Source organism: Spodoptera frugiperda, chromosome 6, assembly GCF_023101765.2.
Source record: "Spodoptera frugiperda isolate SF20-4 chromosome 6, AGI-APGP_CSIRO_Sfru_2.0, whole genome shotgun sequence".
Classification (NCBI taxonomy): domain Eukaryota; kingdom Metazoa; phylum Arthropoda; class Insecta; order Lepidoptera; family Noctuidae; genus Spodoptera; species Spodoptera frugiperda.
In genome coordinates, this window is record NC_064217.1 from 4239627 (window position 1) to 4258911 (window position 19285).

Genomic DNA, 19285 nt, shown 5'->3' on the forward strand with positions numbered 1-19285 from the left:
AGGCCGGCATCGCACTTATAACACCTCTGGTGTTTCGGGTGTCCATGGGCGGCGGCGATTGCTTACCTTCAGGTAATCCATCCATTCGTTTACCGGTTTGTTTCATAAGAAAAAAGTTTTTACGTATTTAAAGGTACCTAAATAAAAAACTACATCCAAGTAATATTAAAACGCTGTTTTAAAAAGAAAACCATCATCATCATTATGTACATAAGGTACATTATAAACTGTAAGTGTTCGGTAAAATTATTATGAAAATAGTACTATCACGAAACGTTCGTAGCTGACGTATATTTTCTCATTAACGTTCCGTGTTTCACATGGTTTGCATCGTCGAGCGCTGGGAAAACATCCCCTGCGCTGTTTGCATAGCTTTGGAGTTCCTCTAGGCAAATATTGCCTGTTAACTATCTATGAATTTGTATTATTTTTTCAAATTAGGTAATTTAAACATAATAGATGGAAATTTCTGCCGTACTCAGAGTCATTTAATGATTACTTAACCCAGTCCTTAGCAATTGTTTTCCGAACAAAATAGTTTAAGTAATCATTAAATGTCTCTGAGTACGACAGTTAGTCTTGTAAAGAGTAAGTATATCTAAGTATTTGCTTTTATTATTTATTTATATGAAAAGCTTGCTGGAAAGAAATATATTTCCAATCCAATTCCAATCTTAACAATAGCTTAATAACTCGCGCATACTGAGGCTTTTATACAATGATAAAAAAGTCTTAATTGTTTCAACGGAAAAGCATGTTTTGCTCAAGACCAGATACCTAGAGAATATAAAAAGGTTAGTGAAAATCTGTATTTCAAAAAAGATCATGACTCGTTACAAAGTTTTGACCAGTCAGCCAACTTAGGTACCTACTTCGATTGTTCTTTAAAATAAAATCATTGTGATGTACGGAACCTTGCATATTGCCGTCGTTTATATTTTTCACGAGCCGGTGAACAGGCAGAGAGGGAGATTGAAGCCGCTCGTTATATCATGCTACACTGAGGAATGGGCTTGGTAGAATGTTTTTATTAATAAACTACGCTCACCTATACCTACATATATTTGTATATTTTCCCATTTAAAAAAAAATCACGCTTATCCCTGAAGGGGTAGATAAAGATGCATATTACGCCACGTAATGCCATTGTACTCCCATTTTCCACCATTTGTATTGTAAGTCCCATGTAATAGGGGGCGAGCCTATTGTCGTATACTGGGCACAATTCCAGAGTCCGTGCTACTATTGAGAAATTTTCAAAAAAAAGCAAAGTATTAACTTTGCTCGACCCGGGAATCGAACCGAGACCCCATGCCCGGCAGTCGGATTTGCAAACACTCGACCAACGCGGCAGTCTTATTTTTCACAAAGTAAATATTTTTGTTTTAAAAGTAAAAGTAAAGACTCAATTAAGGTGGCTTTAACAGAATATCAAATTAATCACTAGAATTAAGCTTGTACAGTCTTTAAGCATTAACGATCGTTACCGATAGGCTGGTTAAATAAAAAAAAAATATACACATTTACAACTTAAAAAATATAGACCAAAGCTTCTTCCGGCCACGCCGCTTACTAAAAAGGTCAGCATTGTAATTAGCAAAAAGTATTACATCACACCACGTGACAACGTTATGTAAGATCGCCTTAGGCCTTATTACTGACAAACCGTCTGACCGATAACCTCGTGCGATGCTATAATCGTACAAATAATCACTGCTATCTCAAACACTAGTGGTAAACTGGTAAATGAGGAAGTCGGTCTAGTTGTCTGAATTATAAAGACAAATGACTAACTCTTGTCAAACACCATTTCTCAGTATCATTTCTAGGGACATTGACCTTGGTGTATGCTATGCGTAACGCCTTTGTTTCCGACAGCCAACAAGAGTGTTAAACTATTTTAAATTACTGATTATCAGGAAGATAATGTTTGCGTTCTCTCGCGAAATTTCTGAAGTGGACGGCCTTGGTGATTGGTGTTGTTCCTTGTTAGGAAGAGGGTGGCTGTGATTAGGATGCCTTACGTAGATTAGGTAGTGGAATTGACACGGTTGGAAAAGTGAAAGAAAATTATCTTTTTCCAAAGTTTTTACTGAAATCGAAGCTTAAAGACTAACATTCGTTAGCCTGTCGCAAAAAACTATGATAATGATGATTTTACTGATACAAAAAATCAGAATCAATGGATAATTTGAATAAACTTTCTTTTGTTTTCTTTTTTAACGAGCTGACGGATCACCTGATGGTAAGAAATCGCCGCCGCCCATGGACACTTGAAACACCAGAAGCGTTACAAGTGCGTTGCCGGTCTTTTGGGGGTAGGAATTTAAGGGTTGTTGGGGAATCAGGGATTGGGAAGGGGGTAATTGGGCCTCTGGTAACCTCACTCACACAACGCAAGCGTTGTTTCACGTCAGTTTTCTGTAAACCGTGGTATCACTCCGGTTGAGCCGGCCCATTCGTGCCGAAGCATGACTTTCCCACACTTTCCTGCTCTTTGTAAGTTGTTTATTCTTATTCGTTGTTTTTACGCAGCAATTATGTACGTATTAAATAAACATTATTGTTAAAAGAATCCCAAACACGCTACTGCGCAATGGGAGCCGTGGCCATGAGCCATTTATGGTAGAACCCTTAATTAATTTGTTGTCTTCAAGTTCCCGAAACTTCGTAATATGATATTAAATATCACTGGAATGCAAATGATGCGTCACTGGTATGATGCACCGTGACGTCATCTATTAACGCCAATTTGTGTTAGAACGTCATGAATAATCATCTACGGAATTAATTAATGGTTAATTTATAGTTTTTGATGATTTGATTATAGTCTGTTGATGACGCGAAAGAGGTACCAGCTGCTTCATCCGCGTTTCCGTGGGATAATAAGTATCCTATCACCCAAGTCAGCTCATATCCTGTCTGTATTCCAAATTTCATCAAAATCCGTTCAGTAGTTTCAGCGTGATCGACGGACAAACATTCAAACAAACAAAGTTTCACATTTATAATATTAGTCTGATAACACTATCACACTAATATTATAAATCACACGATTTTCATATATTAGTTGTATTATTTATATATTATTTGTTTATGTAAAGACATAGTGACATTTTGTGTCAGTTCTATCTAAGATAATATCTTTATTCTAGTCACCTAGTACTTTGGTTACATTTCAATTAATTATTTATTGAAAGCCTACAATGTTCTTTTGCATTAAGGGCTAGAATCGTGTGATATTCTATTCTATAGGCCTAGAAACAGATTGTCTAGGGACGTAAGAAAGGCCTACCGGTCTAGAATTTACAATGAACCACGTTTGGCCTTTAGCTTATTGAGAATAGGTATTAAGTAAGAAATAGCAAAATAAACAATAGGTTCAATGGGAAAAAGCAACGTGTAGCAGGTTCAAGCAATATTTTGAGTGATCCACAAATTGTTGTTTTGGGTAAACCACGTGTAGTTTTCGCTTTATGCACTTCATGCATGTGTGCATAAAGTGAGCTCAATTATGGTAGATTTGATATTTTGAAAACTGTAAATTCGGCACCGAAAACGAAAATAATTCAAGACAAAAGACTAGCCATTCTAGAAGTCTAAGATCTAGACATTAATTGAATCTAGGCACGTCGCACAGAGCTAATAGTTATTTAATAGGTATGCATATATTTTATCAAACCCACTTTATGTCAACAGATATAATTGCGATCGTTTATTATTTAAAATAGGTTCAGCAAGGTCCCAGGTACATAAGATTAATTAGAATAATTAGCTACATTGTTGTAGGCTAGCCAGGAAAGCTAGGCCTTATTTAATTCTTGAAAAAAAAGTGTGATTCCTTAATGACCTAAAATCAATAAACATGTTGATGTTGTCAAATAGGGACTCTTCATCATGAGCAGCGTGCGCAGAAGCGGCGACGTCGCGCAGTCTACTGTGACTCGAAACTAGTAGAGCTTTTCTCCATTAATTTACGTGAGGAAACCGTGATTTTTAGTTAAAATAAGAAAATATGTTCGTTAGTTTTTCTTTCACGTGGATGTTGCATTTTCGGTATTATGTTTGTTTCTGGAGTAAGAGTAGATTACGTATACTCGTATAAGCAACTTCTTTTAACTGTAACAGAGGTGGAAAACTGCTAATATGACCAATAAACCACGTACAAACTCGAACGGTATAAAGTATTCAGGTAGCATAAACTATTTAATTTACAAATCTAAATTGCAGATTATAGGTTGTGCGAACATTTAATTAAAATTTACTGAAGCATTAACACATTTGTAGTGCACGGATTACAGTTATTTAAATTACGATATTTAAGTACGACTTAAAATTGAATAGCATTTCAGAATTCAGGGGGTTAATCACACCGTGCGTAAATTCTATAGGCTGACTCTGTGCTAATTAGCAATGACGGAATAAAACTTAACGCCCCTTACTCAATGATTGTGTTAGCCACTTCTCTAAGGAAACTGGAGACTGTTATCAATTTTCAATTAACGACCAGGGTCATAGCAACCAGATAAAATATTTCAAATGGAAAAAATATGTTTACTTTACAAAGCAATTAATGGATAAGCCGTATAAGCCTAATCGGATAATAAATTATAAGTGCATAAATCTTGCAGACTAGGTGTAGATATAATTATGTATTAGACTGTTAGTTGCTGACCGGTAACTAAGTAATGTACCTGCACCTATGTACTGGCATTGTGCGGTAAAGCCTTAATAATAAATGAGTCATATTCGGTAGTAAATAGGATACCTATGATAGTGATACTAAGTATGTTATGGTGTTTTAGTATCGATTTACTATTGGAATTGATGGTGGATGTGGTAACAACAAAATACAGCTGTAATATGATAGCTCCTAATCTACTCGTGGTTACCATGAGAGCTGTTTGACTGATTATGAACAGGATCATTCTCTGATAAACCTGAACCTTTTAAACTGAAATAAATGTCCGAAATAAAACTTAAACTCGGCAATTGGCTGCCGTGCAACGTGTAGCGGGTTCGATTCCCGCACGGAGTAACTCTTTGTGTGATCCACAAATTGTTGTTTCGGGTCTGGGTGTCATGTACATGTGTGCTTGTATGTTTATAAACGCACCCACGATACAGGAGAAAATCCTAGTGTGGGACAAAGTTTAATAAAAAAAAACTCCTGTCTATACTCCATCCTATTTTTGATGAGAAATATTATTGTCTAAATAAATGTATAGAAGAAATATTCTACAAATGCACTACTATATGTATAGTAGCTCAATCCTACATATAAACTCACGGACACCGTTACATAATGCAAATCAAGTGCTTGTTTTTTGTTTATCTAAACAAAGTATACACAATTTATTCACACTTCTAGTATTTAAGTACGGTATAATACGTAACATTCAATTAATTTAAACGAAAAAAACAAGCATATAATAATGAAATACTTTGCTATTTTTTGTTTAGATAGAATGTTGACAAGTTTTTTTTCTCGTACTAGCCAAAATCGAAATGTCAAGTACATATATTTAGTTTCAGGAATAAATACTGCATTTATTCATATTTTTTTTAAATATATGTCATATAACCCACTTTTACAACACTGACTGCCTACGTAGGTGATTTAATTAGTTACGTCATAGTAAATATGTCATTATTATGTAGATTAATAATTGTTTATAGACAACAGTTGTCTCGTTATTCGAGCATAAAATCAGTAGTGACAAACGCCAGACGAAGTTTTATTGGATAAATAATTTGTTTATAATTCGGCTGATCGGTAGGCGTTTCCATGGTCTCGTAAGAGCTAAGTAACATTTTTCCTAGGTACTTGTAAACAACCATGTTGCACCTTTCTTGAATGGATTCTGTCTATCTAAACTAATCAATAAAATTGGATTGTCTGTTTGTATAAGAAATAACCACATTTTACTAAATGTAAATGATACATACGATACATAACATACACCTAAATCACCAGTCTGCCAATCTATTTATTTTGACTAATCTCTGAAATGGCTAGTCCGATTTGTCTGGCTGACTCTCTTCAAAGTATGAAGAGAGCAATTTCGCATTCTATTATTTTCTCCATACATTAAAATATACTATTAAAAAACCTGCCTTAGATAATATCACACATAGATACATAGATATAGGTACATAGACTTGTATGTTAACAACAATGTAGGCCTACAACTAAAAAGGTTATGTGACAAATAAAGTGTGATTCTTACTACTGCAAGACCTTGGCTAAATTGGGCCGCAAGTTGTGTGAGTACCAATGATCTAGGAGCTTCGTGCCTAGATTGACATTCACCTATCAAATATCTGCACTATCAGGAAGAAACCTTCAATGATTATTGGAATCCCCAGCTATTTCGAAATCCGTGTTATCGAATGTCCTGTTTATTTGGAGATTCTGAGTTTCTAGGTTATGTTTTTGTGAGTCATTTTAAATCAAGGAGAAATGGGAGATGTCATTTGTTTTTGTATGTTATTCTAGGAATTGTGAACTTGATGGATATTATAAGCATTGATTGAGGATTGCAAAATGGCCAGTTACCTATCCTTACTTATAAATACTTAGAATGAAAGTACGTGTTTTGCATGTGTGCGTACCTGTGAACGTTTGAACTAAGTATACTTTAGTTTTTGATGAAGGAAAGCTATACCTACGTAAAAAGTGAACAGTGGATTGCGGATATGAATAGGATCGTCCATAGAGGCAGAGATGGACATATATCGATCACATTGGCGCTATATTAAAGAAGGACCAAATTTAAAGCACCCGTAATCGACGAGCATGCATAAAAAGACTGATGACTGTTGATGAAGCGAAAGAGGTACGTAAGAGTCGTTGCAATTGGCATTATATAGCCTCTGCCTACCCCCATGGAAGACAGTCGAAGTGTTATGTATGAAATGTATGTAGATTGCGGTGATGTTTTTTAAGAAATTATATGCTCTATGAATATGGTGCATGATACTAGTGACATTGTATTTTTTTTAAGGAGGGAAAATCATCCAATGACTTCTTCCGAATTGGGCGAGGCTGGAGGTAGTGTCAAACTCTTACTGACTAAAAACCACCCCGTTCCTACTCCTGTTTTGCTAGCCGGAGCCCCGGTAACCCGCTAGGTAGTCCGCAGCTCCGAGTGACATTATATTTAAGGACACTTCATATTTAATATTAGGAACCTAATAAAAAGTGTAATATCATGTTAATCCTATAATTATATGCACATTTTTATGCTGTGAACAAGACAAGTAATTTAATAAACTCGTCAGTGCCGGGAATAAAATATGTAGATAATAAATATCTCGCCTATTATATTGTGTTGTAATTGATACCGTCACGTTCTGTTTAATTGTAGACAACAAGGCACTACCTCACCGACTAGTTCATTAGTGAGACAGGGTACCTAGACTAGACTGACATGAAATAATAAAATATCAACATCTGAATATGCATTTTGTGGCATCTTATTACATGTACAAAGAGGTTCCCTATCGATTTGCATAAAATTTTAAGACCTAATATAACTTAGCTTAATTTTTTATGGCATAATTAATTATATTTTGGCATAATATAATTACACATAACGGCTTAGCTAATTTTTTGAGCATAATTTCTCTAACCATAGTAATGATTAAGCATAATATTCTGAAGACTTAGGCAGAATGGATACTGGTTGCAAGTTCCGTAAAAATATAATAATACTACTGAATGCTGTTACTAACTGTAGCATAATAGGCATTGTTTATTTATTTTTTTGTTTTATAAGGTAAGCCTGTAAACGAGCAGACGGATCTCCAGATGGTAAACCATCGCTGCCGCCCATGGACACCCGAACACCAGAGGCGTTGTAAGTGCGTTTCTGACCTTTTGGAGATTAGACATTTTAGGATTACTGGGGATTTGGGGATGAACGAGATTGTAACCTCACTCATGTGACGAAACACAACGCAAGCGTTGTTTTACGTTGGTTTTCTGTGAGATCATTTTCAATATCTGAGTAAAACTGACGCCGGACAGAATATTCTGTCCGGCACTGCGGTTTACTCATGTGAAATTTAGGCTCTGTAAAACGCTATCAAACGACAGGAAAAAGTCCTAGTCGTGGGGCAACGTAAGGCAGAAGAATTAAAAAGCTATTGGACGTATTCCTATGATGATAATTTTCCCCTCACAAAAATAGTCAGCATACTTTTCTTTCTTGACTGACAACCGAGTCTTCAATGCGTTAAGTATTTAAGTACTATGTTGTATATAAAATCTGTCATCGCTATGACAGTAATGGTAATTGTTTTATGATTGCTGGAATGTTGTACAATTGACAATTTGCAATAAAATCTATTTTATCCTATAGTATATAAATTAATAAATAATAAAAAATAAATAATGTGTTTGTTCAATGTTTCCTTGTGGGGTGTGTCGTGTCTACTGTGAAGTAATTAAAGCTGGTATGCATATTATGTAAGTATGTATTTTTTTTAAATAATTAAAATGTTGGTGTTTTTATTTATAATGTCATGTCAATCTAAAAAGTGGTCGCTTGATAATTTGAGGTCTACTTTTTAGGGTCCCGTAGCCAAATGGCAAAAAAACGGAACCCTCATAGATTCGTCATGTCTGTCTGTCTGTCTGTCCGTCCATCCATCTGTCCGTATGTCACAGCCATTTATTTCCTAAACTGTTGGGCCTACATAGTTGAAACTTTTTAGGTTAATGTATTCTGATAGCAGCGGGACAATCGCCGCGTCGTGTGTCGCGGAATGCTGCTCATGAATATGAGCCCCTAGCATGGCTTGAAACTACTCGAGTTCCTCGTCAAACATTTACGTGAGTAAGCCGATAAAATAATAAATAATACACTTTAAAAAAAAAACGCAAATATAAGTTTGTCGTTCATACAAACACTATGTAAAATGTTGGTAATTTTATAACTTTATATATGTCATGTCATATACTAAAAGCTGGTCGCTTGATAATTTGAGGTCTACTTTTTTTTTGTTATAGTTAGCTATACATATTCATTCGTTATAATAATTATGGTAAAAGATCTTCCTCGTTAAAAAAGGACCTGCCCCAAGCTCAGAAAATATGAAAAAACTTGTTGGTAGGTATCTACCTATTTGTAGAGCAACATAACAGTCTATTATATTTTTAAATAACATGTATGACATAGGTATAGACGTAGATATTAATTATCTAAAAATAACAGGGTTTTCACTCCATTTTTTCTGTAAAATATGAAAAACTGCCACTTCACGGATAGAGACTGATGTATAGGTAAGTAAGTTTATCTAATTCTTAATTATTTATTACCAATATTATCCTTAAAACTTTACAGGATATAGAAGTTTTAATCAGCGCCAAAAGTATCACATAGGTATTCAAATCAATTCGCGAATAAAATCGACTTTTTGTAAAGGAAAAGATATTGGTGTTTTTATGACGGAAACAAAACAAGATTATTGGATTACATAGTTTGTGTACCCATGGCATAAGTTTAGTAATACGATATCTACCTATAAACGTTTTGAAACAGTGTACAATCGTAGTACTGAGGACTTAGTACGATTTTTTTTACATTTAACGAGATCGAAACGAAAGTGCGTTCGGCGCTCTGATTGGCCGGCTCGAATAAACCAACAAATCAGAGCGCCGAACGCGTTCTAGTTTCGATTACTTTAAACGTAAAGCAAACTCATACTAAGGGTACTGATTGGTTGGTTTGTTCGAGCCGGCCAATCAGAGCACCGAACGCGCTCTCGTTTCGTTTTCGTTCAACGTAAAACAAACTCGTACTAAGGATACAGAACTCTTACGATTAACCTTCGAAATAGTTATCAAGTTTGAAAGCTTAGCTAAACTTTAGCTAATTGCCTAGGTGTTACGTTACAGCTTTGCGGTTAACAGTATTAGTAAATAAAGTTGTAGATTTTACCTATAGAAGTGTTGACTGACGTATCCTGAATACATAATTTAAAAAAACGTTGTCCCACACACTCTAGGATTTTACTCTAATTTCTAGGGTGCGTTTACAAACATACAGTTACAATTTCACATACACATGACACCCAGACCAGAAACAACAATATGTGGATCACACAAAGCGTTGTTCCGTGCAGGAATTGAACTCGCTTCATATTGCGAGGCAGGCGGTCCAACAGGTCCAACCACCACACCAAGTGCACCAACCATGTAGTCATGTCAGGATTTTTTCCTCTATTGATCAAAAAAGATTTACTCTATTGGCAATAGACTCACCCCTTATTACATGGAACTTATAACACAAATGGTGAAAAGTGGGTGTACGTTGTACAGTGGCAGTATTGCCGTAATGTGCACCTCTGCCTACCCCTTCAGAGATAAAAAGGCGTAACGTTACATTACGTTGATCAAAAAAGTTATAATTATTAGTACCTAAGTTGCACTGTATAAGTGAGGCATTATGTACAGTTCATGGTCGATTCGGATTAATCTTTTGTTAAAGGTTTGAGAACAAAGTTTTTATAAACGTTATAGATACCATCGATATCCTTATTCTTTCTAGGCATATACCTACGTAAGGATATGTCTACGACTACGACTGCCTCGTTGGCCGAGTGGTTGCATGTGCGACTGCCGGGCAAGGGGTCTCGGGTTCGATTCCCAGGTCAGTGGGCGAAGTATTACTGGGCTCTTTTCGGTTTTTCGAAAATTTCTCAGTGGTAGCACGGAGTCTGGAAATGTGCTCGGTATATGGCAATAGGCTCACCACCTATTACATGGGACTTACAACATAAATTGTGAAATGTGGGTGTACTTTGGCATTATGTGCCATAATGTGTACCTCTGCCTAACCCTTCGGGGATTAAAGGCGTGACGTTATAAAAAAATACTTAGGTACGAATATGTAATATCATCGGATCCTGTCCATAGAATCCGCCTCAATACTTCGACGAACTGTCACCTTTGTTTCGTTTTGCATAGAAACTTTTTTTGCAATGCGGATACACTCACGGACATCAGGAAACTGTGTATTTAATTACGGGAATACCTATTACATAGATTAATACCGTAAACATGACATACATACATACTTCTGTACGTGAATATTAGGTAAGTAAATATAAACAACATTTTTTATGGGGGGCAAACGAGCAGTCGGGTTGAGAGCCCGTAGCGCGAAGCTCGTAGGAGATTATTTATTTATTTGTTTAATGGAAAAGCAACAGCTTTGTTTCGTTTGTTTTTTTTTAAAGAACTTTGCCCCACATTAGGATTTTCTCCTGCGTCGTGGGTGCGTTTACAAACATACAAGTTCACATACACGTGACACCCAGATCCGAAACAACAATTTGTGGATCACACAAAGAGTTGCTCCGTGCGGGAATCGAACCTGCTACCGGTAGCGCGTCAGCCAGTTGCCCAGCCACCGCACTAACCGTGCAGTCAAAACAGCTAAGTATTATACATGGCAAACAAATTGTGGCAGAATAACTTCAGAAAGCCTGAGAATTTTCGAAAATCAACAACCTTTAGTATATCTAATAGATACCTTGGTATTTCACGATGTCAAGGAATCTAATCAGAAACAGTTTTGGGATTAAGTGGTCACGAGGTCTCAAAACGCAACGCCTATTTGCATATTGACTTAATTACAATTTACAAAGAATACTAAAACTTTTAAATAACTAGATCTTATTTAACTAGGCAATGTTAAACAGATCGTAATCTTATCAAATCGTTTATTTAATTCGTCATTGAACAGATTTATTAGTGTTGGTATTATCAGCTTAATTTGGATAATTGCAATGCAACTTAGTTCTGTTTATGTTGTTGCTACCGGTCAGCAAATGATTGGGTTACATTACCGGGATTGTAATTGTAGCGTAAGATAAAAAGAGGTCAAATGATAAGAGGTTTCCGTGTTGTATGAAAAATAACTTCACACCTACTTACAAAGACTAAATAAATTAAATTACTTATTACTAGGTACCTAACTAGGTAGCTACCTAATAATGAGTCCTAGGTCAGGTACTAAAGAGTATTAGCTACTACTGCTACTAGGTATTTTTTCCAATCCGAGACTGAACTCGATGCACCATGTGCATCCAGTATTGTTATTATAGATTGTGTTCATTGGTGGGTAAGTACCTCTGCAGTTCACCTTTTTTGAAGGCGGAAAATCATTCAATGAGTTCTCCCGCCTTGAGGAAGCGAAACGGAGAGTCAGATTCTTCCTGCCTGACTAAAAACCAACCCGTTCCTACTCCTGCTCTAAAAGCTGGAGCCCGGTAACCCGCTAGGTAGTTCGCAGCTCCGGATCAGCCAACAGACCTACTAGGCCGCATCTGTGGCGGTCTGGCGCTTTGAGGCGCGCGGAATAAACATTTTTAAATCTAGGATTTTCACGGAATATTTAAGAAATTGATACATGAATTCTCGTAAGGTACACGAAGTTCCGTATAAGTACATTTTACATAAGTAATAGCGTGAGACGACTTTAAAAAAGTTGTATCGATCGGCAAACAAGTTTTAAAACAATAGCCTGATATCGCATTTCCTGATCATGTTGCAAATCAAATAGTGTTAGTAAATAAAAGAGCTATGTGATTAAATGTCAAATTATGATCTGAGAATGTAATTGAAGGTCGAAATGTTAATACTTTAATGCATATTATGAGGTAATGAATCATTGTGACCAGGTCAGGTGTCTGAGGCGGCGTCGAAAGCTGAAAAATAATCCTTTGAAGGTTTCAGTATATTGGTATTCGGTGTTTCAATCCTAATATTATCCTATAGTGTTAAACAAGCATGATTTGCATAGGTTTATATATCTATAGAAATATATCTAGGTATTTTTAAGTTTTTCTAAAACGGCTTTACCGTTTCAAGATTAGATAGACTTTAACAAATCGATCCAGTAATATAGAATGGTATTTTTATTACAGTACATTATTCGTTTAGGTGTAACTTATGTAGGTACCTAAGTAGGTAACTTTCGTGAGACATACTAAATTACAAAAATAACGACGTCGCCGCGTCTGTGCACGCTGCTCATGATGAAGAGTCCCTCTGTGACTCTAAACTAGTAGAGCTTTTGTCCATTAATTTACGTGAGTAAACCGTGACTTTTAGTTAATAAATTAATTCACAAACCTATTATGTATGAAATAACGGACAGCTACTACTTACCTCAAAGAGATAATAAATCAATGGGTACGTATTATTTAATATTTATTTACCAATTTAGTTCCTAGTTTAGCTTTTAGTTCAATGACCTTTTCTAAATTTAGTTTCCTGCCCTATTATTGCAAAACCCGCTATGCGTATTATGTAAGGTATATTGCTATTTTTAGACCTTGAAAACATAATTCGGTATCAAATTATGCGTGAGTTTACACGTGTAAGGCAGATTAGGTTGTAAGTTGTACCTTGTAAGGTCATTATTGGCTTGGCAAGGCCCAAAGACGGAAGCTAGCGTTAAACACTAGGCATTGTTTGCACTTTGTGATTAATTAGTTACATAATCAATCATTGTTGGATCGAAAAAAGTCATACGTTATTGCATGGTGATCTAGATAATTCAATTAATAAGTATCTAGGTAGAGAAAACTTCGTAGGTGTATCTAACTTAGTTTTACCCAGCATTTAATTCTTCTTTTGTTTGGACGCTTCTCACTAAACGTCACATCCACCTTACTAATGTGAAAATTGCTGTTAAAAATGCAAAAGGATCATCGCAATTCACAATTTAGTTCTTCCGTCTTCGCTCACTCCCAAGAAGGTTCTGGGGTTTGATTCGGGAGACATTTGTTTTTTATGGTAAAAACAATAAGCTGTATTTTTTTGACGGGGGAAATCATCCTAGTCGAGTGGACTTCTCCCGCCTTGGGTGAGGCGGGAGGGAGTGTCAGACTCTTAACATCGTGTTAACGACGTTAAAGAAACACTAATTGCAATCAGAACATTGACTCCACAGCCTGCACAGTCGTAGAATAAGTAATGGTAAAGGACCGAGCAACTAAAGTTTATTGAGGTAGGTTTAGCAACTGCCTAAGTATTCAAAACACGACTATATTAGGCAAACATTTGGATCGAGACTTTAGACTTAAATAGGTAGGTAAGTACCTAAACTAGAATAACAATGAATGCAGTGTATACTAAGCAACAGTTCCGCTCTAAAATTCCACTAAACAAGCAAACAAAATTGATTAATTCGAGAAACATCAAAGTACGAAGTAGTCTAAATTAAAAAACTACAACCTTGATCAAACTTTTTGCTGTCACATTCGATGTGCAACGAATACTTTGTTTACAGTTTTTAGAATGACACGAGGAAATTCGAAATAGATTAGTAAGTACGTAGACATCAGCACGTCAAGCTACCCTAACTTATTAAACCTCAATTTTTTACCTTATTTCAAAAGGGTAAAGGTTGAAAATCTGTTAAGCAGCTCCACGTGCGTCTGTACGCAGCAGGGATACGATGATGCTGGCAATTTTTTTTCTCAATCAACCTTGAACTCATAGCGTAAATAATTGTTCGTTAAAGTCATTAGGATTTTTCCTACTCCGTTTATTAGTTACACTGTAAGATGTGAAAGGAGACGTGGAAAAACACAAAGTCAAAGTCAAAGCATTTATTTCAATTAATCCTAAATAAGGCACTTTTGAAATGTCAAATTGAATTGTCCGTCAGTCTGTCTGTCAGTGAAAATTTAAACATACCAAGTTTATCACTTGAATCCACTCTACTCCAGACTTAGCTTAACAGGAATAAAAGTACCTCTGTGGAGCAACAGGAGTGCAACGCAGCAACGCATTTGAAACTTAGGTCAAAATCAACAGACGTCTTCGACGATGCATGAAAAGACTATTGATGACTGTTGAAGCGTAAGAAGTATGTAAGATTCGTAGCAATTGGGGTTCTATTGTCTCTACCCGCTACCCCATGGGAGACAGGCATGGGGTTATGTATGTATGGCAAAATCAACGTGAATTATTTGTAAACGAACTATTGAGTTTTTTTATGGGATAGCAAGATAGGCTATCAAACAAGAAGACAGATCACCTGATGGTAAGTAATCAGCGTCCAACATTGACAGCCGAAACATAACGCAAGCGTTGTTTTCTTCGAGGCCGTAGTATCACTCCAAGCTTAGGTACCTACTGAATAACTCTACCTAAGTACCTACTAATATTAATTACACAACAAAGAAACCAATTTAGCGCAACATGCGGAAGGATCGAGGAATAAACGAAAAAACTTACGAGTACGATGATAACTAGAAAATGACATGGTTTTTTATTTGCATTGGTAATTAGGTTATTATTATTAGATACCAACCTATAATTATTTGTCTGCACGCTACACAGGTAGTATTTTTAGATCAGACTGTAGGTCTACTCCGGTTCTCGAATGTGAGGTCTAGATTACTTAACAAAGGTACTATGTAGGTAGGTCTAGGAAGGTAATCAATACGTAAGTACATGACTAATGTATACCTACACACTTAATAAAAAATTAATGGTTGCCAGTTACAGTCACAAATCTGGTTCAACCTTTTACTCACAATACAATCTATATTCTATTAGTTCGTGAACATGTATTTGTTTGTTTGCCATTATTATCACATACTAGAGGTGTTTAGCCAGGAATTTTAACCGTTTGCTAAAGAAAGACAAAGTTACCAAGGAAAATCCGGAATCTACGGAGGCATATTAAAGAAGAAGTAAGAAGTTCATGGTAGATATCCCACCCATTCACACGAAGCGCTTCGCTTCAAGCTTCCTTGTGCGAACTGCTAAGGAGTGGAATTCTTTGCCGGAGTCTGTGTTTCCTGAAGAGTGTCTTCAAGGCCCGAGTGAATAGGTTTTTTATGGGCAGACGTGCTCTATCGTAGGCCGCATCATCACTTACCAATAGGCGAGACAGCGGCCATCAGATATAAACAAAAAGTTTGAGCCTATCTACAATTTAGTACCTAGCTACTAATACTATGTACCTACGTATTATGTATTTCTCTGTTTATCATTTATAGTCTTTATGCATTCATGTTGATATTGTAACTAGAAAATTGGCACGTACTAGTAAACAGTTACACGTGCACATGTGCAGTTGTGCACAATTCTAGAGTTCTGGGTTTATGTTCTTTACGTGTTAGATAAAGTGTGACCTTTATTGAACTATCGATCAATGTATGCGAATCATGTCTTCAATATAAATTACATTATAGTATTCTCTATTTTAGCTATAAGCATAGAAATAGGTTTTCTATACATTGATACATCCGGAGCTGCGGACTACCTAGCGGTTTACCGGGGCTCCGGCTAGAAAAGCAGGAGTAGGAACGGGGTGGTTTTTAGTCAGTAAGAGTGTGACACTCGCGGGAGAAGTCATTGGACGATTTTCTCCCCTTAAAAAAAGGCTGTCCAAAGGCATCGCCTTAGTGGTAAAAGTGCATATTAATTTAGTGTGCGGTGTGGTGAGCAACATATCTTTAGGTAATGGATTAAGAGCCTTAAATCTGCATTAGAAGGCCTCAGTCTCTATTTCGATGAGACGACCGATGAATGAAAAGCAAAACTACGATGAAAATATATTTGCGTAATTCTAGAAGGAAGGAATAGAATATTTGAAAGTGACCAATCTATTTCGATGAGACGACCGGTTAATTAAAAGGTAAACTACGATGAAAATATATTTGCGTAATTCTAGATTTTCCTAGAATTCCTTCCGAATTGAATATTTGAAACACCATTTTTCCATTTTATTTATAAAAGAAGTAAAAACACTTACCTCCATGTTAATCGCCTTTGAATTCCAGGAGTCAGCAAAAACAGACAAAACTGATCGGGCTATCCGAAAAGTCCCAGTGGAGTCCCAAGTGTCCAAAATTGGGGCTAGGGTCCCTCCCACAGTGGATCCACGGAGCGAATGATAGCAGGATGATAGGGAACGCCGGATGCTTCCATGCTATCTATTTTATTAGGTGACGTCCCTAACACTAGAGGGATATGCACACTCGTCGAGAAAAATTGATTTGTTTAACGGATTTTGTAAATTGGCCATTTTTGGATACGATATATTTCTAATAAGAACTGTTTCTTATTTCTTCTCGTCGAACTAGGATCTTCTTTTGTCTGTAAGAAACTCATTCTCTGAGATAATCGATAGATACCTACCTATAGGTAACATAATAATATCGTTGTTCTTTCTTTTTTGTTTAGAGTGGTTGTCTTCATAGGTGTTCCTTAGCCTGGTCACCATCTTACTATTTTCTTTCTTCCTTTCATTATCTATTTCTTTTCATGTAGTTACTTCTTATTACGCCAGTCTCCCATTAGGGTAGGTCGGTGACACGGAGCTGCGGACTACCTTGAGGAAGAGTAGGAACGGGGTGGTTTTTAGTTAGTAAGAGTCTGACACTCTCCCTCTCCTAGTTACCTACCTACATGATAACTGTTTTATATCAACCCCGAAGATAGCACATTAAATAAAAAATAGACGCCCACATGTATCTAAACAGATGGATATTGTTATTTTATGAATAGGTAAGTATTTCATGTTTGTTCTCGACTGTACATGATTGATAATACCTATCCGTATCTAAGAAATTAATTATAAACATTGTGCATATTAATTAATTATTACATATGCGGATATTTTTAGTTGCGCATTATGTCACTTGAAACCTTAGTAGGTTAGTGGATCTGGCTTCTTGGTCGAGTGATGTCATGAAGGTTAGGTGTTTATGAGAGATAGGGCAAACGACGAAGGAGGATTTTCATTACAGTCAGTACAGATAGGATTTTCATTGGTGCTCGCTCTTGCAGATTGTTGAAATAATGATGAGAGAGGATGAGGCAACAACTAGATTAAATGCACCGATTTGACGTATCCAAATTTTGATCTTTAACTTCTACATTTGGGAGTACCTTTGTAAAGTTTTCTAAAGGTAGGTATCGATATCACACGTCTCCCTAGGGATGTGCTTTACCAGGCGTTGCACCATAAGGACTCCGGAGCAGGTCTAATAAGAGGACTCGGTGCCCCTTATCGGTGCTGAAGGTGGTCACCGGGGTGGATTTAGTGAGGTAAAAATCCCACACTCCCTAGTCTTTCTCTCCAAAAAGCTAGGCACCTTTGGAAGGTTTCCCCCCAAAAAAGTAAGCATCGGTATCAGTTTGAAACTGCACCATACTACCTATACACAACACCTAGGTAGATTTAAGATTAAAATTTATCCCAAAAAGGTTCAAGGAGTACCTAATATTTTACTTTAAATTCGATAGAATCAACTAGAAGGTTCTCACTTTCCGTTAAACTCAATGCAAAGTCACAGTGATGACTGTCTTTTACTGGAACTAATTGATTATCCTCATCAACTAACAAACAGAACTACTGAACAGAAGTTAGGTATCTAGTATAGATTCTAGATTAATTAATAAAATTGGAGTGTCTGTTTATAATATTGAAATAACCTTTTATTACTACATACATATGAATATACATACGAAACGTAATATGTTTATGTTCATAATTATACCAAAATAACATTTTTACAATTTTTGTCTTACTGTTTGTCCTGGCTAATCTTTGAAATAGCTGGACCGATTTTGATGGGATTTTCATTGGTAGGTAGCTGATGTACTAAGAAGGAATTTGGCTACTTTTATTTTAGAAAAAAAGCAAAAGCCCTAATTCTGTCGGAAATCATTATTTTAGGCGGACGAAGTCCCAGGCAACAGCTAGTGCGAAATATTATTATAATCGTAATCCCAATTGCATAGGTAGCCTTAAGATACACCCACCTTGTTATTATTTTATATTCTTGGCATGTTTATCTAGAAAAATAAATATGTTTTTTAGGCATTCAATTACTCAATTGAAATAAATTGGTCGGCCTTGCACCGAATTTGGTCCCACGTGGCTAATGCCCACAATTTTCTTATTGTGGCCCTATTATGTTATTGGGAGGTGTGGATGAGGAACAGATTTTGGTGTTCTAGACATTTCTTTTAAAGCAGTGTATACACTTGACGCGTTAGTTTGGGAGTTTTTTAAGTTTTCAATATTTTGGAAATCTGTAATGTCTCTCTTCTGCTTTCGTTTGTTTAATATAGGATACCTACATTAAATAAATAATTGTTTTTTTTTTATATTTGTAACGACAAATCACGTTTCGTGGATAGTCAGTTTCTAGACTTTTCAGTAACCCCGAGAAAGCACCACTATAAAGACTCATTAGACTAGTTATATTTTTAGGTATTGTTTAAAGTAAAACGTGATTT

General features: G+C 36.2%; 1 protein-coding gene across 1 annotated transcript in view; it reads right to left on the bottom strand.

Moving 5' to 3' along the window:
* The window catches only part of LOC118267609 (arylalkylamine N-acetyltransferase 1), a 55963-nt gene extending 39020 nt beyond the window's left edge, over nucleotides 1-16943 (bottom strand). Inside the window, exon 1 of the mRNA XM_050694042.1 lies at nucleotides 16791-16943. Within this exon, the coding sequence (XP_050549999.1) occupies nucleotides 16791-16796 (6 nt within the window). The 5' untranslated portion in view covers nucleotides 16797-16943. The remainder of the gene's footprint in view (nucleotides 1-16790) is intronic.
* Nucleotides 16944-19285: the final 2342 nt, after the last annotated feature.